Source organism: Sinocyclocheilus rhinocerous, unplaced genomic scaffold (assembly GCF_001515625.1).
Source record: "Sinocyclocheilus rhinocerous isolate Xijiao unplaced genomic scaffold, SAMN03320098_v1.1 scaffold2469, whole genome shotgun sequence".
NCBI classification, from domain to species: domain Eukaryota; kingdom Metazoa; phylum Chordata; class Actinopteri; order Cypriniformes; family Cyprinidae; genus Sinocyclocheilus; species Sinocyclocheilus rhinocerous.
Window position 1 is genome coordinate 273,277 of NW_015658987.1, and position 23,089 is coordinate 296,365.

The 23,089-nt window shown below is 36.4% G+C and overlaps 1 protein-coding gene across 2 annotated transcripts in view; it reads right to left on the reverse strand.

Annotated features, from left to right (window-relative positions):
* The window catches only part of LOC107723058 (microtubule-associated serine/threonine-protein kinase 3-like), a 37,573-nt gene that overhangs the window by 10,972 nt on the left and 3,512 nt on the right, over window positions 1-23,089 (reverse strand). For both annotated transcript variants that reach the window (XM_016531560.1, XM_016531559.1), the window contains 18 exons: window positions 22,923-23,001; window positions 22,441-22,598; window positions 17,329-17,404; window positions 17,043-17,252; window positions 10,759-10,860; window positions 10,551-10,683; window positions 10,382-10,452; window positions 10,200-10,288; window positions 7,103-7,311; window positions 6,193-6,331; window positions 5,978-6,110; window positions 5,696-5,861; window positions 5,453-5,554; window positions 4,581-4,703; window positions 4,291-4,403; window positions 3,160-3,332; window positions 2,126-2,247; window positions 1,597-1,797 (listed from right to left, as the gene is read on the reverse strand). In XM_016531560.1, coding sequence (XP_016387046.1) covers window positions 1,597-1,797; window positions 2,126-2,247; window positions 3,160-3,332; window positions 4,291-4,403; window positions 4,581-4,703; window positions 5,453-5,554; window positions 5,696-5,861; window positions 5,978-6,110; window positions 6,193-6,331; window positions 7,103-7,311; window positions 10,200-10,288; window positions 10,382-10,452; window positions 10,551-10,683; window positions 10,759-10,860; window positions 17,043-17,252; window positions 17,329-17,404; window positions 22,441-22,598; window positions 22,923-23,001 — 2,399 coding nt within the window. The remainder of the gene's footprint in view (window positions 1-1,596; window positions 1,798-2,125; window positions 2,248-3,159; window positions 3,333-4,290; window positions 4,404-4,580; window positions 4,704-5,452; window positions 5,555-5,695; window positions 5,862-5,977; window positions 6,111-6,192; window positions 6,332-7,102; window positions 7,312-10,199; window positions 10,289-10,381; window positions 10,453-10,550; window positions 10,684-10,758; window positions 10,861-17,042; window positions 17,253-17,328; window positions 17,405-22,440; window positions 22,599-22,922; window positions 23,002-23,089) is intronic.

The following is a 23,089-nucleotide window of genomic DNA, read 5'->3' on the forward strand; positions in this document are numbered from 1 at the left end:
CTCGTCTTGCACTAGCTCGACTTCACGCATTATGTAGTCTCATTGGAAAGGTCACGCGTGACGCAAGCGGAAGCACCGACCCAGTGTTTACAAAGTGAACATGCAAAGAAAGTCAAACGCCCTTTACAAAAAAGGTAAAACGGCGATGACAGATGATTTTGAAGTTGGAGGAGAAAATGAGATGGAGTTTTTCGCCTTATCCTACATTTCTGAACCAGAGTACACAGATGAAGAGCTAGCCGCACGTGACCTTTCCAACATGACAACGTAATGCGTGAAGTCGAGCTAGTGCAAGACGAGAATTTGGTTAAAAAGTATAGAGTGTATTTTTTTTTTTAGAAAATGACTGATCATTTCACTGGATAAGACCCTTGTTCCTCAGCTGGGATCATGTAGAGCCCTTTGAAGCTGCACTGAAACTGCAATTTGGACCTTCAGACCGTTGGTCCCCATTGAAGTCCATTATATGGAGAAAAATCCTGGCATGTTTTCCTCAAAAACCTTAATTTCTTTTCGAGTGAAGACAGAAAGACATGAACATCACGGATGACATAGAGGTGAGTAAATTATCAGGAAATTTTTATTCTGGAAGAACTAATCCTTTAACTGAATGAAAGTGGAGCAGCTCTGAGCTGGTGTGATTATGTGGAGGCGGGACTAATTTGCATATTCATAGATCCACGTATACTAAATGAGGTAAAGGTGTAGAGATACATTCAAGCCATTTTAAAACAAAATTATTTTCATGGGAAAAAAAACATTTAAATATGTCATTTTGAGTTTTAAGAGCTAAAATTTGTGACTGCAGGGGGACTTTAAGTACTTGTGATAAGATTACGTTTTAAAATGTTTACAAATCAGATTACAGTTAATTTTTTATTAATTATTACATGATTACATCATGTATTCACACAATGGCAGTAAGTTATTCATAATGTATTGATTCTCACTAATTCTTTTTTCTTTAAAATTTTCCTTTAAAAAAAATCCTGCTGTGTGTCATACCATTTAGCTTTGACTATATTCACTGTACAGAATTGCCATGTAAATGTCATGTAAATAAATGTGTGATCCATGCTTCTAAATTTGGGGACAAAAGCACCACATAAGAGATGAATATTGAACAAGGTACTAAACACTGCCGATATTTAGCTGTGAAACACAATGTCTTAATCATATCCAAAATGGAAAAGTAGCATCTCTACTATATCAACTCACAAACCCCCTGCAGTTCCTTCATTAACCCGTTTGGGAAACCCTGGCATAATGTAATGTTTAATGCACTTAATTTTGTTGATAAAGAATAGAATATATTTTCTTTTCTTTGTTTTTTATTTTTATATCATTATGGTGCACATTAATCTCATGGTATGAGTTAGGACAAAAGTAATCTAAAAGTAATCAGAAAGCATATAGATTACCTTACCTAAAATGAGTAATCTAATAGATTACATTATTAACTACAACTTTCAGCATGTAATTTGTAATCAGTAACAGACTACAATTTGCAAGTAATCTACCAAACCCTGATCACTCTGTAAATATGAGGAGCACCATTTTGTAGTGTTGCAGTGGTGACTACGTTTGGGGTCTGACCTGGCGTGATGATGAGCGAGAGGGTGGACACTGATGCAGACTTGGGGACTTTGCGTCCTGGTGAGAGTCGCTGCCTTTCAGGCGTCTCCAGCTGGTTTCCAAAGCACTGAGGACTCCCTTGTTCCCTTGGCGACGAGTGTTTCGTTCCTGTGCTGTTGCTACGTAGTCGGATTCGTCGCAGGTTGGATACGACAACTTCAGCTGCAGAATTAAAAGGTTTGCATCAAAGCATTACTCCAGCTTAGTAGCACAATGTTATTATATTTAGGTGAACTTTAATTTGAACATTGCTAGGAGACACCTTTAGAACACCTTTAGAGTCTAATAATAAAATAATTAAAAACAACTCGATTAATTCCATACTGACAAATGTGTTTTTTTAACAAAATATAGTTTAATGGCTGTTCTCAAGTTACCCTCCATTGGCAGGTGTGACAAAATGTTCATTTTGAAAATTTGTGAAGGGCAATAAATTGATGAGAAAAAAAAACCCCTCTAAAAATGTGCCAGATTCTCAGAGTCAGCTTACCCTCATCGTCTGTGGAAAGGGCGAATCGAGGCATGGCCTCCAGGCTGTGTGTGCTGCTCACCACTAGGGGGCTCACAGCTCGCTCAGGCTGAGAGGAGCTGGAAGAAGTGCGAGGGCGCAGACTGGAAGAAACAAACACACATCCAGAGTGCTGGAAAATAACATCTACTGTAATTGAGCCTCTATCACTACATATATATATAAATACCTTGAAGTTCACTCCAAGTTATTTTAGATTTTGCTTCTTGTCAAGGAAATATTTATCATTTTCATTTAATTTAACTTGATGTACTAAAATAAATTAAAATGAAATAAATATGAATAAGTAAACAAATATTAATATATATAAGTAATAAAACAACTAAAATTTACTAGTAAAAATGCAATTTGACCAACTAAGGTTATCTGCAATTTTATTTTGACTAGTCAATTACATGTTTTAAAGTAAGAATTATTGCATTTTACTAGTCCAAATTGATTTGCAGATATTGTGAATAGAATTACAGTTAGTAAAAAAATAAAATGTTGGAATTTTTAGACAAAAGTACATTTAAGATACCTGCCGTTAAATTATTACTAGTCAAAATTGCCTTACATATAACTAAAATATTCAGTTTTAACTAGGCAATACCGCTGTCTTAGATATCTGTAAAGCAATTTTTAGTCATTATTTATATGGAAAGTGTCTACAATGTAATTTTGATTAGTAAATATTATAACATTTATTGTTATAATAAAAATTACAAAACCCAAAACTTTTAAAATGAAAACAGAAAATATAAAAATAAAAAACTATTCAAAATAATAATACAATTACAATAGTATCAGTGATATTAAATGAACACTGACTGTAACAACCACAGTACAGTGTAAATACACTTTTTCAAATTTTCTATATTGTATACAGTGTTGGGGGTAACGCAAGTTACGTAATCAGATTACTTTTTTCAAGTAACTATGTCCCATTCATTTATAACGTGTTTTTGTAAGTGTGTTTTTTGGGTGAATTGATTTCTTTATTCCTCTGTTTGCACCTTGCCCTCTGAGCCGAGAGCCTCTTGTCTCCAGTGGAGGCCTGCCGCTGGATCTCTCCATGTGAGTGAGTGTCCCTCCCGTCTGCCCGGTCCTCTATCTCTTCACTGTGACTGCGGTCGGAGGAGAAACTCAGGTTGGATGGGGTGGCCAGGTGCTCTGTGCTGCTGTACACCTACAAAATTATGGATAATAAATGTCAGAGGAAAAATGGCCACCCTACAGAAAAAACCTGGCACTGACCAAGGTTATTATAGTTAACTAAAATAAAAAAATATATATAAATTTTCGTTACTTGAAATAAAACGTTTTTTTATATTTTATTTCAGTTCACGTTTATTTCAGCTAAAAAGTTAAACACTACTAAAAATAACAAAAACACAAAATTAACTAAAATTAAAATGGAAAATATATAAACTTATTGAGATACTATTATAGTTTTTTTTAAACATTGAGTATTCAAGTAACACTGGCACTGACGCTTGTTATGGTGTTACGCTTTTTTCTCTTTATGTTTAGCTGGTCGATACAACAGGGGTCTTGGTTTTTTAAAAACCTATTTAAAAGCAAAAGTTTAATTAAAGATGCCACTGATGTTATTATAGAAATACTCTATTCACAGGCGTATGTGTCATCCATGATTATTTACTAGGTAAAATCCTTACGTGAAATATATCTATTTTTTGTGTGTGTGGAACGCATTTAATACTGCAGCACACACTTATAATAAACAATGTTTTTGTGCGTTGGTGTGGATGCTAATAGCTATCTTCATACTTAAATAAATATAACTTGGTGTGAACAGGTGCATTTAATACTGCAGCACACACTTATAATAAACAGAATGTTTTTGTGCGTTGGTGTGGATGCTAATAGCTATCTTCATACTTAAATAAATATAACTTGGTGTGAACAGGCCTTAAATTTGAGGTCAATGAAAGCCGGTTTCAATCTCAGAACAGAAAATAAAATGGGTAATTGAAAAAAAAAAAAAAAAGTCAGAAAGTGAGAAAGTTGCGATTGTTATACGTATATACATATGACAATATATAAAGTGTGATGATGGCTGTTCTAAAAAAAACAAAAAACAAAACATTTTCAATATTATGTGTGCGATAGCAAAAGGACCCAACCTTGCTGAAACGATTTGACCAAGAGGAAAACCGTCGTATTTCAAGGGAAGACTCTTCATCATTGGTTTCATCATCCTCATCAGAAGCCAAATGATGGTAGCGTTCAGATCGAGCTATGCAGAAAAAGAACAAAAAGGATTTAGGGGGTAATAGGTAAGTACAATGAAGACATACTAACTGCATCTCAGTGCATAAGCCGCAAGAATAAGCGGACATTTCCAGAGCGCTTCGCTCCAGGCATTTATGAAGCTCTCAGAATCTCCTCCCTGTGCTGAATTAGTGAGACTCACTGTCAAAATAACTAGTGTCGTCGTCGGCCTCCAGCTGAGGGATGAATTCAGCTTTCTGACGCAGGAGTCCGTTCCAGTCCAAACCGCTGAAGAACATATGCTGCTTTACTTCTGAAGCCCCACCTACAAACATGTGAATTCATCACAACTGTCCACAGCTCTACACAAAGCTGTTGTATGAATAATGTTTGAAGTAGATCTAATCCTAAACATTTATTTTGAACTTAAATGGGTCATATCATATATTTTCTGTCATTTCTTTTCACTTGAGGGGATATTAGTGTTTCATACAATCTTAATTAAATTTTTCATTCCCTATTTCTGGCCCTTTGCAGAAGCAAAAAACGTCTCATTTCAATTCAGAGGAACAAAAATGTGTTTTCACGAATTATATAAAATTATTCACAAAATAAAAATATTTCTAATAATTAAAAAATATGAATGCTATATAAAAAAAAAATAAAAAGTAATTATTTATAAAAACTCAAAATAAAATACAGATATTAAAAAATGTAATTAAAATGTAATTTTATAAAAATGTAAAAATAAATATAATTTATGAAAATTAAAAAAAACTAATATAGTTTATAAAAATTCCAAAATAAAAATTGCACATTTATTAAAAAAATTAAATGTTTAAATATTCAAGAATTAAATGATATAAATGATATACATTTAAAAATATAATTTATAAAAATTCATAATTAAAAACAGCTATAAATTTGTTGAATCAGTTGTTGAAATTCAGAACGACCTGCTTTATCAGCTTTGTTTCAATATATGCAATATCAGTTTGTTTGAATAGGACAATAGGACTATACTAAAAAGGTTTATACTAAATTCCTATTGACTACAAATGAATGACAAAGCACCTCTTCCAAGCCTCTCCTGTGGGTTTTGGTTCAGTAATCGTGTGATCAAGTCCTGGGCGTCTACAGGAAGGGCATCATCTCCATCTGGCCAGATAATCTCATCTGCATAAGGAACACAGTGTTATCAAATCTTTTTACAGCAGTTTCATTTTAATCCAGTTGGTAAAGCTTCCTGATCCTTTTAAAGGTATCTGTGTCCTAACAGCTGACAGGACAGTTTAAAACACATTCATCTAAACTCACCACTGACAACCTGCCCAAAAAGCTCTTCCGTTGTGTCTCCGAAGAACGGCACACATCCCACCAGAAACTCGTACAGGATGATGCCCATGGCCCACCAGTCGACAGGCTTCCCGTAGCCCTGCCGCAAGATCACTTCTGGAGCGATGTACTCCGGGGTGCCACAAACCTGTGAATACAACAAATAAAACAACACGAAACACGGATAGATTCTATATTAATATCAATAACATTTCTTGAAAATTAGCATAAATTGTACCCAAGGAGTATCGTGCTCTTGCCCACCTGCTTATCGATAAACTCCCTAGTGTCTTTCTCAATATGGCCTTCGTACAGATTGGTTGTCATGTTCATGAGGCCGATTTTGGAGAGCCCGAAGTCAGTCAGTTTAATATGTCCCATTGAAGTAATCAAGAAGCTGTGAAGGGTTAACAGATCAGGTTAACAACAGTTACACTGACATACGGTTGCATAAATGAAGTTTGCAGTTCTTTTCCCACTTGTCTGGTTTGAGATCTCTGTGCACAATGCCGTAACTGTGCAGGTACTCCAGCGCCAGAACCGTCTCCGCAAAGTACATCCTGGTCATATCCACAGGAAGTGGACCCATGTTCTTTAGCAAAGTGGCACAGTCACCACCTGGAAATCATATTAGCCCAAACATATTTATACATGCAAATGTTACATACATTTACATTATACATGTTTTAATAATAATTTATAAATTCAATATAAACTATGAGAAATTATATTTCTAATAATAATAAATTATAACTACAAATATTTTCTATTATACATATATATACCGATACACACAGTGTTCCAAATTATTATGCATGTGACAGACAAATCAAGTGGCATATTTTAGTAAAATTATTATTTGTTTTCATAGAAAGTGTTTGTTTGTTTTATTTCTCATATCTTTTTAGATAATTGGTATCAATCCCAGGCAGGTTTGTTAAATAGTTTGCCAGGTCAACCCTCTACAATGCAAGTAAATCACTCGCATATATGACAGTTTTCATGCTGGGCAACTAAATGTCTATTATTAGCCATTGGTTAATTTAGTCGCCCAGAGTGAATATTTAGTTGCATATGCGAGTAATTTACTCGCAATGTAGAGGGTTGACCACCAACATTCTGTTAAAATGACAAGGCTGGCAAGTAAACAAAACAAAAAAATGACTAGCCAATGCGATTCTATTGCCAAGCAGGGTGGCCATTCACCAACCATCTAGAAATCTAGAGTAGCACGGCATTCGTCAGCGAATAAAACAAAAAATTGTCTTCATGTACTTCTCTCCACCCATTGTAAAAGTTTCTCTTCGTAAGCTTTGACTATGCACTTAAAAGATACAGGTTAACAAGTTTCGTCTGAGTTTTGCTGAGTTGAAATGTTCAGTGCCTTACCTTCCACGTACTCCATGACCATGCACAGGTGTCTGCGGGTCTCAAAGGAGCAGAACATGCTGACCACAAAGGGATTCTCTGCAAACGTCAGGATGTCTCGCTCCACAAACACCTGCTGGATCTGGTTCCGCAGAATCAGGTTTTGTCGGTTGATCTTTTTCATCGCAAAACGTTGTCGAGTTTCTTTATGCCTTACCAGATACACAGCCCTGCGGGACAGATGGAGAACATAGCAGTAGGATGCTTGGGTAACGTTCTAGGAGCTTCCTGACCTTGAAGACATGAAGCATGATTCTTGAGTAAAACATGTTGCACAATTTTAGTGGTTACCAAATTAGTTGGGATTGTTGAAAATTCTGTCATCATTTACTCACCCTCAAGTTTTTCCAGAAGATATTTTGAAGAATGTTGGTGACCAAACCACTTCTGGTCCCAATTAGGCATGGGCCGATTACCGGTTTCAAGGTATACCGCGATTTGAATATTTCACGGTTTCAAAAACACTAATATTTTCCGTTATACCGTTCCTGCGGTATGCGCTGTTTTTCATGTCTCCTCAAAGACTGAAAGTGTAGGAATCTCTCAGGTTGAGTGCAGTGTAGAGAGTAACATGACCCTCCTCCTCCTGTTGGTGCGAGCGAGCGAGCGGTCAGTCACGTGTGTGTAGGATGGCCGAACTTAAGAAGCTTCCCCTGGAACTTACGCGATCGGCAACCGGCCGTTTTTTGTCTTATTGCAACTCGTCTCTGTTCTGGACTTGCACAAGTCAAGTCATTTAAAAATAAATAAATAAATAAGCCCAGACACCAACAGCCTAGTATGGTAAATTATTTAAATACTCGACTAGTTAACTACAAATTAAGTTCATTATTAATGGTATAATAATTCAATAATGCATTAAATATTTTGGCATTTTTTAGATTTAATTTTAAAATTACATTTTTCAAACATTGCCTAAAAAGGAGACATAAAAAAAAGAGCTTTAAGTTATCTTTACCTGTAGAAGCTGCTAAAGGCAACACAGACTTGTTGCTGCTGTAGTTTTGTTACTCTGAATTTACTCTGCATCACTTAAAGCACAGCTCTGTTTTGACATCGGCTTGTCAGATGGTTCGTTCCGTCCATTGCTACAGTTATCACCATCAATCGCGGATCAATCTGGCGGATTCACGCGCGTAATTTTTTACACTCGCGTTTGTCATTCCTGAAACAGTATACGTGGATGGTCCTCTTAAACTTTTCTTCAAACTGTGAATGTAGTATGTAAGAGAGACAGAGCAAAGGGCGCTTCCATTATGGCCCAACTGTCCGAGATTACTCGCGCGAAAACTCCTGTCCTGATATAATCAATAACTAACTACACAATGAATATCTTATTTACATCATGTATGCTTTCTTTTTATCTTGTTATAATAGGAAGATATGTGAGCGGATTCTGACTAACCTACAGTAAACACCTCTGATTGGCCAGTGCTTTCAACAGAGACGCCTGTGATTGACTACAATACTCAACGCTGCAAAACACGTTGTAAATAGAAACTTTTGGTTTTGTAATTCGAAACCAGAGCGCGCACACAAAAACACACAGGAGCGTTTGAAAGCGGGTGACTTCGAGCGGGTACAGAATTGAGTTGATACTACTGTCTGGAACTGTAAAAAGACCCCCCCCACTCAAAACAATTTTAAAAACTCAGCGGATCTACACGAATCACACAAATGACCCATTTTGAATTCAAAAAGGCGAATTTCACCGAACGGTGACAAGTTTGCATCCCTGATAATTTCACAAAGCTAGTCAGAACAGAACATTCTGTTTTTGCTTCAAATTGGGTTATTATTAAATCAAATTATGTATATGAAATTATATAACTAAGTTATATGAAATGATATGTATATGAATTATATAACTAAAATTAAATAACTGTAATTACAGATTTAGGTTAAATAAAGATGACTATTTTTTTACTTCTTTTTAGGAAACAAATCAAAGAAAAAATAAACAAATTCTACTGTTCCTAATATTCTGTATGCTGCTCAAAAACAAAATATATTGTGTTCAGCGGAAAAGAGTTTTTTTTTTTTTAATCCGTCATATAAAATTTTTTCATCAGTCATTTAAAAATAACACATTTTAGATCTGTAACAACAATACCGTGATATTTTAGCTTAAGGTTATCATACCGTCAAAATCTCATACCGGCCCATGCCTAGTCCCAATTGACTTCCATAGTATTATTATTATTTTTTTTTTTCATACAATGGTAGTCAACGGGGACCAAAAACTGTTTGGTTACCCACACTCTTCAAAATATCTTCTTTTGTGTTCAGCAGAAAAAATAAATGAATACAGGTTAATACAGAGTAAATGATGAAAATTTTTATTTTTGGGTGAACTATCCCTTTAAATGATCAACATTTCCACTTTGAAAATCATCAGATAATCACAAATACACTATTTTATTTTCACTTTCTCTTTATTTTATCAAAATTATGACATTTTCAGTCATGGTCCTAAACTCATCTGCCTTCAGACCATAAATCAATACTTTATTTTAATATATTTTCATTTATATATTATTTCTACTTAAGATTAAAATATATAGAACATAAAAAAATATATTTTAAAGAAACATTACTACTTTCTACAAGTATTTTATAAAGTTTCACAGATGTCTCCACTTTTTCACAACTCTTATATTTATGAAAACATTTCTATTCATATTTCACCTGCTATAAGTTCTGGTGAGTATATAAAAATTAATTGTAGGTAATTGTGCTAATTTTTTCCGTCATAGCCATGATGTGTCAAATTCATCACACAAATTATTATTTTTAGCTAATTTGCCTCATTTGAAGTAGGTCCTGTTGGCAGCAAGCAACACCAGAAAAACAATCTGACTGTGATGGTAGTAACAAACCATCTTCTAGTTGCAATAAATTCTCCCTCATTTTTGGAGCCTCTTTTGTAAAGAATCAGATGTAGTAGTAAGATAGAATAATAATTAAAGCTGGGTCCTCCTTCAAATCACGCTTTGCCAGCTAAAGATGCCTTTCTGAAGTAATCACTTTTTTACCTGTAGTCATGTGATTTGCTTACCCATAAGCCCCATTACTGATGAGTTTTATAGTCTCAAAATCACTCTCCAGGGGTTTTCTTCGTAGTGGTGTGGGTAAAGATTTATTCTGCTGTAAGCAACAGGAAGAGACGTATCATTAGTGACATCTTACGAAACCTAGCGAAGCTTTTTAATGCTTCAGCTCTTTTTGTGGTGCATTTACCTCTGCGGATTCTTCAGAATCGACTGTCAGTGTGGGGCCAGAGTCATACTGCTCCTCGAGCTGCACAACTTCTGTCAAAAGAGATGAAGGACACAACAACATGAGCCTCAGAGAAACTCACAGGCTTTCAAAACAAAATCACCACAAAGTAAATAACAGACAATCGCACCATCAAGGGGATCACGGTTAAGTCCAAGTTGGTTGATTATATAGCGGGGAATATCCGTTTTGATGCCCTGGCCGACTTTGGCGTGACCTTCTGCAGCCTCTAGTAGATGGTAAAACTCCTCAGGGTCAAACTCCTACACAGAGAGATGGAAGTGAAAACCAGGAGCAGAGTTTTGGGAATGTGAATCAGTGCAGCTGCAGAATCTCACCAGACACTCCAGCAGTCGTGCCGGGCGTGATATGATGATGAGGATCTTCTTCACCAGCTGGGTGATCACTGAAACCTCCTCACTCTCAGAGCGCTCCAGAGCCTTAGAGAGACAAACACAATCTGTTAAACGGACACTGCCTGATTTGTCTTAATCTTCTGAAATAGTGTTGATCCATGGATGTGGTATGTATAAAGTTGTATGTAGCAGAGACAGTAAGTGATGCACCGATTTTAGCAACTGAAAATATCTGGCCTGAAAAAGCCCCCCCCAAAAAAAAAAGAGGAAGTTTTTTGTTTAAATCACTAACCAAAACAATTAGCACTTTTCTGATATGTTTTGACTAGTGATGCACCAAAATGATTGTTTACAGAAACACAGAAAACTAAAGCTTTAATCTAGCTGAACCCGAAAAAAGTTTATTTAATGGGAAAAGCAAGGCAATTTAATTTATATAACACACAGAATAATTAAGAAAAAAAGTTTAATTATATATATATATATATATATATATATATATATACACACAAGACAATCGTCCTATATATACACACACATACAAAAAAAACAATAAAAGTAGTAAAAAAAAATGTTAAACTGGAATAACAATATTAACTTCAGACAATATTAAATTATTACAATTTTCATTTTGTGGAGAACTGTCCCTCTAAGAAAATATATAAAATACTATTCAAACATTTGGGGTCGGTAAGATTTATAATGTTTTTGAAAGAAGCCTCTACAGTAAAAACAGTAAAATTGTGAAATATTACAATTTTAAGACATAAGTTTATTATGTGTAATTTATTTCTGTGATCAAAGCTGAATTTTCAGCATCATTATTCCAGTCTTCAGTGTCACATGATCCTTCAGAAATCATTCTAATATACTGATTTGCTGCTCAAGAAACATTTCTTATTATCAATGTTGAAAACAGTTGTGGCTGCTTCAACTTTTTGTAAAAACAATTTTTTCTTTGATGAATACAAAGTTCAAAAGAACAGCATTTATTTGAAATAGAAAGTTTTGCTGTCAATTTCGATCAATTTAAAGGATCCTTGCTAAATAAAAGTAGACATTTCTGTTTTTAAAAAAGGCTATTTAGGCCTAATTAAAAGGGGGAGAGCGAGGGTGGAATAATGGTCATAAGAAAAAAAAAATACAACTGCTTTAAGCATGAAATGTTGATTAACATAAGTGGACTCAATGGGGGAAAAAAAGAGTCACAAAACTGAAGATGTGATTTAATTTAATTTAATTTAATAAGGCACACCATTTTAGCAGCATACTGTGCTGATCATCAAACAGACAGAAGAACACTGTATCCGTTCTGAACACTGGACAGTATTTGGCGAAGTGACTGGAATGTTATTTCTTGCTTGTGCAGGGGAATCTGCTGGCTTGTGGGATGCGGGAGTGGGAGGTAATGAGCTACTTGTGCTACAGGATCAAATCCTTTCCAGGCGCTCGTGTGAATTTTAATCAACTCTGCATACTCATTGAATCTGGATTTGAGATGCATTAGATGGCAAAATCTGAAGACCGAGCAAAACTTCGAGACTTAATCAGATATTATATCCTAAACACAAGCGCCTGTGACAGAGCGCATAAAAACATTTTTAATCTTTCTTGAGCTGCTGTCTCCTCACGTAAGGCTGTTTAGGAGAAAAGCTGAGTAAACAAAGGATCACGCTCGGTCAGGCGACTCCTACGAAAAACTAAAATTACTGCATTTTTATGCATTTGATGAAGCCGAACAAAGTGAGGGAGACATGCTCAGCATTAAAGAGCCTCATAGCACGATAAGATGTGTGACTCATGTTTCGCAGACAGCCAAATGCCATTGCAAGAGGGGTTTGAGGGAAACATGGATGCTTCTAACTCGACACGAACCGTCACAAATCAAAACAATGAACCGTTTCCTTTTTTAGCACTGCAGCCAGCCAGTCTCTTTCCATCATAAGCAGATGGCAGCTCAGACTCCACTGTGGCTTGTGCCCCTGCAGCACAGAGCTTTATAATGATGCCCAGCTTCAGGCTGTCCTTACTGTTTACATGATCATAAATAGATAGTCATTTTTACTCAAGGACCAAGCGCAACATGGGGTTCCATTTGCAACATTCAATAATTATTAATGAATCTGATAAATGTCCAAAAGTCTGAAAGCATGATTTTTTTTCCCTATTTAAAAAAAAACAAAAAAACGTAAAGGGTTAGTTCACCCAAAAATGAAAATTCTGGCATTAATTACTCACCCTCGTGTTGTTCCAAACCCGTAAGACCTTCGTTCATCTTCAGAACACAATTTAAGATATTTTTGATGAAATCTGAGGGCTCTCTGACCCTCCCATAGACAGCAAGGTAACTACCACGTTCAAGGTCCAGAAAAGTACCAAGATGATCGACAAAGTAGTCCGTGTGACATCAGTGGTTACGCCAGATCTGGGTCAGCGACGCCACATGCTCGCGTCATGATACTGTCGTGAACACACATCCACAAGTGACGCAGTAGAGACGAAAATGTGGAATAAAGTCGTTATTTTTGTTTTCTTTGCGCAAAAAAGTATTCTCGTAACTTTACAGTTGAACCACTGATGTCACACGGACTACTTTGTCGATCATCTTGGTACTTTTCTGGACCTTGAACGTGGTAGTTACCTTGCTGTCTATGGGAGGGTCAGAGAGCCCTCAGATTTCATCAAAAATATCTTAAATTGTGTTCCGAAGATGAACAAAGGTCTTACGGGTTTGGAACGACACGAGGGTGAGTAATTAATGACAAAATTTTCATTTTTGGGTGAACTAACACTTTAAGAATAATCTCTCTATTATTATCATTATCTTTATTTAAATGTTAATATTATTCAATGTATTTAATATTATAAGAGAAACGCTGTTGATATTTGAAATCACCAAAACAAACAAGCCCCTCCCCGAAAGGATCACAACCCTATCTTGATAGCTCCACCTCCAAATTCACAAGCATGCTATGCAAAACAGTCACCTACCCCATCACAACTGGACAAGCCCCTTCCTGGTGATTGGCTACAAGTGTGTTTTGGTGCTCGGTCCCATCCACTTTCAATAGCATTTCTCAAAAATTGCTTACTGCCCCTTTAACTTTGACAAGTTTTTTTTTAACCAATGAAAAGTTGAAGTTAAAACAGATGCTGCACAATATTGAAAAATAAATATTTTCTGAATATTTTCCAAATTTTCTGAAATACAAAACATTTCTATCATCTGAAGTGTGCTGCAACTTATATTTCAAAGTGACTTATTACATAATTAACGTCAAGCACGCAAAACTAGTGCTGGGCGGTATGACCAAAAATGTATCACAGTATTTTTCAAAATTATACCGGTTTCACGGTACATGACGGTATTTTAAATTACAGTATTGCGGTATTTTAAAAATTCATATCATAACAAAAATAAACACCGGTATTCGGTATGAACCGGTATACCGCCCAGCACTACGCAAAACATTTCGATGTGTGTTGAAAGAGAGGTACATGAGCCCAAGTTTAAAAGCTTTAAATTTAGTCTTGGCATTATAATGTTTATAATGAATGCCACTAATTTAGTTTGTTCTGAATTTTGTTAAATTTAAAGGATTTTTGAGTTTATATTTTTTTGTTTTATTTACCAATATTTTACATTACTTCTGAATGTAATAATAAAATATGACTTGTACACTGACATGCCTTATCTGTGTCTCTTTTTTTTTCTTCCATAATGCCAGTGAAAATAAATCAGCAAAGACTATGAGATCCCAGAAGGGAGCAGAGAATGACAGAGGAACAGCGCAGAGTAGACTGATGTAACCACAAATCCACACAAAACCACAGGATTTGACTATCAATCACAACAGGTTGATGATTGAACAGTTAGAACAGCTAAACTGCGGCATGACTGCAGCATCTGGGGCCCCGCGCTTGGCACCGCTGACTAAGGCAAGTGGGAAACACTTTAATAGCCTTATCTATGAGCACGACATCCAGCACACAGCAGCGATCTGACAGCGCTGAGTCTTGCCTGGGGTTGTCTGAACACTACATACAGGGTGGGCGTAAGGGTTGCTATGGAAACTAACACCCTGTAGTTGCAAAGATGAGCATGGAGCTTCAACGGGGAGATCTATATTTCTAATCAAAACCTCTGCTGCAGGGTATGCACACATTTATACACAAAACGACACGTGCAATTACACGAAAACGATCGCATGTATGCAAATGTACGTGCATGCAGCTAACTCAGTTTGTGGATGATCTTTTTTTGGTGGGTGTAAAAAAGAAAAAAAATCTGAAAGTATTTATAGAGTAAAAACACCTTGGGGAATGAGGCAGATTTCACACTCATTAGGGGAAATGGTCACAGTTTCTGTTGAGAATACATGATGTTTCTGGCCCCTTAAAGCCAGCAGCATACTAACAGCAGCAGTCACAGAACCCAGCCATGCCCTGATGCCGCCGTCAGCCTGATATTTCTGCCAAACCACAACCACCATCTCAGACCACCTGTCGGCTTTGGCATAATCAGAAAAGGACAGCGTTACCAAGCTGACACTGGCTAAAGCAACAGAATTTAGCCTGAAAACAGTTGTTCATGCGGTCATGAAAAAGACTAGTTGACCAAAGTCAAACTGGATTCAAACTTGTGGCGCATAGATATTAGAAGTTGTAAATCGAAGTTGTAAATAAAACAAAGATTGGAGAGTAAGAGTATGTTTTCCTAGATAATTCTAAAAGTCTAAAATGCTTTTAATTGAATGTGTTACCATTTCTTTGTACTTATTTGTGAAATTGACTAGCGATTTCTGGCTTAAAGGTTTTTCACAAAATATTGCATTCTATATCCGATTGACTAGGACTGCACGATATTGGTTAAACAGTTAATCACGATTATTTTGCTGAAAAATAGAATCACGATTATTAAACACAATTATGCTTAAAATCGAGAGAAGCAGAAATCAAGATTAAAATGTGATTCATCACACAGCAGTACGACTATCTAAAACTTTTAGCAGTCATCTACAAATTTTGAGAACGAGCTCAGTTTATACGTGGATCAATAATATGACCCTTTTTTTGCTTGGATCTATTAATTTATTCCAAAAAATATAAGAAATGTAATTCATACATACAACCTAAATATACCCGTTTGTTCTGTGATGAGTATGTTTTTAATTGATAAATTAAAAACAGATACAACTGAAATAACAATGAATATTTTATATATATATATATATCTCTCTCGTATTGGCCCGAATATAAGACGACCCTAATTATAAGACGACCCCCCTTTTTCCAGATGTACCTTTTGGAAAAAGGCTTTTTAAAAACGGGGTCTGAATACTTTCCGTACCCACTGTATATATATATATATATAAACACTTGTTAAAACAAAATTCTTGAAAAAATTTAATAGTTTTCTTTGGCATAACCTTTTAATATTATTTCTCTTTTAGTTTTTAATAACATTAAAACATTTGCCTGCCAAATCAAAGTCATGTGTATTGTGTACATGTGGTACACAAATACATTGAAAAAAAATAAGTAAATGATGTCAAAAGCCATATGGTATTACGTTTACGTACAGAGACGATCTATGACAGCGCACAAGTTTAGATATCTTTCGTGCCGTCTTGCGCTTGAATAGCTTAAAATCACTTAAATGTTTAAACTGACAAGCCTTAAAACACATGAGAATGATAAACTTTGAGGAAGCAGCACTGGCCCGATAGTTCAGATAGTTTTAGGGGGGCTGAAGCCCACCTAAAAGGGTCTAGAACCGCCCCTGTCGCTATACACCATACAACTATACAATTTGCAGAAAGAGAAAGCTGAAAACCATCAGAAGAGCGAAAACAAAAAGAACGATTAGATGGAGATGGATGAGATGTATAGCAGCATGCGGTAAGGAACATTCATATCCGGGAGAAGTCAGTAAATTCGAGTACAATCACAGGCTTCGCTTATCCCATGCGAATGCCCCTGTCCATGATATGTAACTAATATGAAACTAATATGTAACTAATATGAAATTTACAATAGTTAGTAAATATGGCTGTCAATCCAAAATACCTATCAGGTGAATCTAGCTACTGTGTCGCCATAATATTTTTTTGTTTTTAGTCTTTCTGTACATGGGTCGCCCGTATGCAGGTGCCACATGTCAAAGCATGTGCAGACCACGTCTCCAGCATCAACAATTAGTCTCATACCCAAACAAATTGTCTGGATTCACTGAACAAGAAACTTTTTAGAAATTCCCGCCTTACCTCATGCAGCATTTTTTCCAGTTTATCCTGCAGCTCTATGAAGTACAGGGATGTGATCAGGCCCTTCTGGGATTTATCCAGACAGTCCCTGGCCAACTCCACCAACTGGTGCTGGATAAATCCCAGGACGCCGTCTCCCAGCGGTAGGGTGCTGTCTGGGGAAAACTGCCTGATGACTTCCAGCAAACGCTCCTCCATCTGAGCGGTGGCCTGTACAGCAGGGAGAACATTAGGCATCTCAGATTTGTAGAGGAAAAACTGCCAATAATCAGTTGGCACTACATACCTTTGGAAAGCGCTCCTTATAGACATGGTTCATCATTATAATTTCATTATCAAAGGAGCCGCCAGTTCGTCCAGGGCTGAAACAAGGAGAACAACATATGAAAACTAGCTATGTACTGGGCCGAAACTGAAACGAAAAATCAGGATGCCGAAAACCGAAACCAAAAATAAATGTTGTTTAATAATCAACACTCAAATAAAAAGTTGTACAAACATTTAAATTGCACACAAGGAAAAAGCTGAGACATTGTTTCATATTAAAAGTGACAAAGCACAAAACTTATTTCAATTATTAGATGGCAAGTGCGACAATAATATTTAGTTAGGTTCACGCATCAACAGAAAACAGCACAGAATAAAAGATTGATCTTGTGATTTAAGAATCCATATCGATTAAAAATGACAAATCGATATTGTTAATCCAGCACTAGCATCCACACAGCTAACATGTTTACCTGGGGTAGTTTATCCATGCTGAAATAGACACTGACATGATCAAAATACAGAGAAATGCTAATTAAACATCCAGGGTTCGTACACATTTTTACCAATAAATTGCCATGACTTTTCCATTATTTTTGAGACTATTCATGACCTAATATTCCATTATTTTACAAGAATACATTTAAAATAAGAAAAATCTATGTTCAAATTTATCATAGCATATGTTAACTAAAATTAATGACTATTAATGCTACTTATTTGCTTTCTATTTGTTTTAATAATAAGTACAAGCTACGACTGTGCCAGAGGTTAATCCACACAGAGAACACATCCCATCACTGAATATTATAATTTATTTAAAACTAAACTCAGGACCTGAATTTCATTTAGGAAACCGTTTAGGTCTAACAAGTAGCATTCAGGTACAGAAATATACAGAAATCAAATAAACTGTAAATTAAAAACAGATTAATCCTTAAAATTAACGTTACAAAAGTTATTTAGTCAAGAGCAGTGACTGATCTTTTTTTTTTTTTTTTTTTTATAACATTAATGACTTAGTCTGAGAATGACTAATGTCTTCATGTCAGAGATCACATCAACGCATCAGATCTGTTTTTTATTAGCACTACATTCACTTAAGACAAAACCGACTGTGTTTATGAGGATACTCGCCAGGATGGGCATTTTTACATAATTGTGTGTGTATTTGTCCGCTTAAGAGCAATAAGCAGTGAAAAAATTACTCAATTTGGTACTCGCGAGGTGTTTTTGAGGTGGGTTTATGAGCGCGCGCATTGGATGCGACAGAGTGCACAGAAAACCGTCTGGAGCGTGCGACTAACCAATGCTTTAAAAGGACTTAAAAAGATGTGCAAATTATACAGTTTTGTGAAAATGCAGCACTGGCCCGATCAGGCAAGTGACAATTCTGTCAACTGTCCCAAAACGTGAGCAAAAATCTTGTATCGCAGCATGCAGCGGCTCTTGCAGTGCAGGCGAGATGCGCTGATGTGAAGCCGTTTTGAGAGAGTGAAAGAGAGAAAAGATGCGGTACCGCTGAATCACTCATGCCGTTTTCATATGACTGATTCAATCCAATATTCTGTGTGGATTTATTTACATCTATCCTACATGCTATATTAAATAAATGTTTGCGGGGATTTCCCGTATTCTAAATGCGAAACCTGCGGAAATGAGTAAAACTAGCCAATATATGCACGATACCACACCGAAATTCAGGACCTGATTAAAAAATATATCCTATTGCACAGAGATTTGTGAAATACATTTCCATGACTTTTCCAAAACGTTCTGGGTTTATTACATTTTCCAAAACTACTCCAGGCCTGGAAATTGCAGTTTTAAAATTCCATGACTTTTCCAGGTTTTTCATGACCGTACGAACCCTGAACGTCACTGGTCCATTCAATGATTCTGGCCCTTCAAAACCATTTCAGCTCGAAACCAAAAATGGCTGTTTCAGCAGAAAATATTCCATTGCATCACTAATAAAAACTGCCATCATGTAGATTGACGGTTAAATACTTTACTGACAAACATATCAACTAAACCTTTTTTATTTCAAAAACCAAGCGAGCAGTGTTTTGTTTGCGCGAGCGCACTGTTTGAAGTGTGAAGCATTGTGGGTGGACATCTAAACCTCTGAATCAGGGTTGCCAGGTTCACAACAAAACCCACCCAATTGCTACTCAAAACTAGCCCAATCGAGTTTCGAGGGGGGTCCCCCGATAAAAATTGAGTTCCGGGGGATAAAATACACATTTTTTGGCGGGGTTCCCCTGGTAAAATGCGCATTTTAGGGGCTAAATATCACATTATTTGGGTCGCTTCAACCCGCGGACATGAAAAACAACCCGTGGCAACAGTGTTAAAGTAGCAACACTGCTCTGAATCCTGCAAAGATGTGGGCTAAAGGTGAGGCATTGCACTGCAGTCTGTAGCCTTATAAACAAAAAAAAACCTCATTTGATTTTAGTTTCTACTTCAGACTCATCCTCTCGCATATCAACTGGTCAGATGCAAATTTCAAACCCCAGTGTTCAATTACACCACAGTAAAATCTGTCTCTTCTATGACTCAGCCTCGAGGGAGGTTCTTTTGCAAAACAAAAATGCTCCTTTTGTTTTGTTTTGATGGGGAAACCCTGGATATTCCTATTAGTCAGGCATCCACTCATCTGACAAGAAGAGAAAAACCTGTCATGATTTCCTCATCCTCAAGTCATTTCAAACCCATATGACTTTCTTTCTGGTTGTTCTTTTTCATACAGTTACGATTTAGGCTTTCAAGCTTCAAAAAAGGGTGCAAAGGCACCAAAGAAACACCATAAAGTGGCCTTTAAAGGGGACAATTCACCCAAAAACGAAAATTCTTTCATCATTCACTCATCCTCGAGCTGTTCTATATCTGTATGAATTTCTTTCTTCTGCTGAACACAAAGCCAAACAGTTTCTGGATACAACTGATTTCCATTAGGGATGCACAATATTTATTCTTTTTTTTTTTGACGGATGCAGTTGAAACCTTAACATTTTATTTGTGGATTTAACATTAATAGATGGTCTAATACAAAAGACCTGTAAAAAAAAGAGCTCCTTGTATTTAAGTTTTCAATCCATTTGAAAAATATATATGACATATTACTGAATAAATCTGTATATTAAATTATTTAATTAACAAGTTTCATGTTTGTGATTTTTATTCATGTAAGCTATAGCTTCTGACCTTTAAATCAAAACAGACTCGTGATTTTATGACATTACTGCTTCATTTATACAGAAACACAAGTATCTTAATGTAGTTTGAGTGACGAATGGAGCTCAAGCGTAGTTCAGGCAGACCACAGCGTGACAGCCAGCATCAGCTGACGCTCAGCTGATTGAAACTCCTCCCACTACAATTTAATAAGATATACAAGTTCATCTGTACTCACACTTGCCTTAGTTTGTCGCATAAACATGCGCTTACCCTCCTCCATCCCCAACTCCTCCTTATACAGGAGCATGATCACTTAGCATCTTGTCCATAGAAATCATCTATCAGCTAGATTTACAGCTCATTTACAGACCTGTATTACTCTTGCATGGAATTTTATACCGGTTGCATATAAAAAATTTGGGTAATTGCATTAGGCTTCGGGGGTTTCAAACCTCAGTGAGGTTTGCTTGTGGACAGCTCAGAATCTGAACCCTTTAGAGCAAAGCCTGCTGCCAAAATAATGTTCAGGACCTCTATAATAATCTTTATCAAACAGAGTGGTCCTGACTGAAATGTTATTAGTGCATTTTACTTTTCATTTTATTACAAGCAGGCCTACAGAACCCCTTAAATAAAACATCTTACCAGACGGGCATTAGGACCTGGGGGAGGCTGCCGCTGCTGCTACTACTACTACTACTACTACAGGTACTAGTAACTGTTTACTCTACCGCACACTGGACATCGCATTCTGTACATTCTGAAATTAAATGCGGCTATCCAAAATAATGAATCTAATCACCATCCAGTAAAAAAAGTTTGCTTCAAGAATGACCACACTGCTGACGTGATCTTATCGCTAGCACACCCTGAGCGTGTAAGTTAATCATCTTGTAGGCATAAATTTTTTTCAAATCGGTCGATGTTTACATTAAGTCTTTATCAGCCGATTCCAATAACGTTCCGATAATATCGTGTATCCCTAACTTCCATAGTATTTTTTTTCCATACTATGGAAGTCAGTGGGGACCAACAACTGCATGGTTACACACATTCTTAAAAATATCTTCTTTTGTGTTCAGTAGAAGAAAGAAACTCATACAAGTTTGAAACAACATGAGTGAGTAAATAATGCGAGACCTTTTGGGTGAAATTTTGCTTTAACATTACATATCTATTACAAATCTATTTTGACTATGCACATCACAGTCATTGCATTTTATTTCATTTTTTTTGCTTTTTCCTTTCTCTTCGGAGTGTTACAAGCTCTTGGTGCATAAAGTAGATGTGTAAAATTGCAAAGACTAAAGTCTCAAATCCAAAGAGATATTCTTTATAAAAGTTAAGAGTCAACCACACCTACCTAAAACGGCTCGTTCTAACACGTCCCCACATATCTACATCACTATGTGGGAAGATTTGCAACTCACTTGTCTGTAGCCTTAGTAATCCTGAAGACCTCGATTAGCTGGTTCAGGTGTGTTTGATTAGGGTTAGAGCTATAAACTCTGCAGGACAGCGGCACTCCGACGTTGCCTATCCCTGATTCGGTGCAACTGGCAGAGCTGAATGTAAAATTTAACACCGCATACACCATCCTAACCCTCGCCAAAGAAGAGCTTAACTTTAGGTTGTTTACAATATAAATCTGTCAGTGTTCTTTTCATTTTCTCTCTTCTTCAGCCCTTTCTTTTTCTCGCGGTAGTTAGCGTAAAGCAGTTACTGAGAGATTGACATCTAATATTAACCAATACAAAATCTGCATTAAAGTTAAGAATGTAAGGATAAAATCTGTTAATATATAATTTGTAGTTGTGGTGCTCCTAAATTTTTGGTGAGTGCTCCTAAATTTTTGCTGGTGCTCCTAACTTTTTGAAGTTGGGAGCACCAGTGCTACCAAGTAAAAAAGTTAATTTCGAGCCCTGTGTACATGTGTGTTTTTGTTTACCTAAGGCTACGTGACCGGGGTCGTATAAACGGGGAGGGTCGCCCATCTTCATCAGTCATGCTCTCCGAACTTCGGAAGTGTTTGAACAGGAAATGAAGCTCGTCCTGTGTGGGTTGGTATGGAAGCTGGTGCAGTCGTTCTTGTGATGAAGAAGATGACTGAAAAACAACAAACAAACACATTACTCCGAATACATGGCTACAGCGAACATAAAACGGTCCCATATTTACTGAAAACCATCCTTAAACATATCACTATTATTGTCTAGGTATGCAGAAATATGAGAATGTTTCACAGAGCTGATTCATACAGGAACACTTCCTCCTCCTTTGCTCTTTTACTATTAAAGGGATTTAATGGAAAGTTCTGACAAACATTCTGTCATTATTTATGCATCCTCATGTCATTTCAAACCAAATGCCGTTCATTTTATTTTCATGGAACACACAAGACTTAATTACAGATATACGAGAGCCACATACTGAGACGGTTGAGCTGGGAGGGTTGGTCCCGTAACCGGAGGATGGAAGTGAAGCCAGAGACCACCGTCTCCCTTCCGCTCTACAGAGAGAAAACAAAGAGCATTTCAGGAGACAGAATGATATTCCTATATAATTCTGCATATTATATATATATATATATATATATA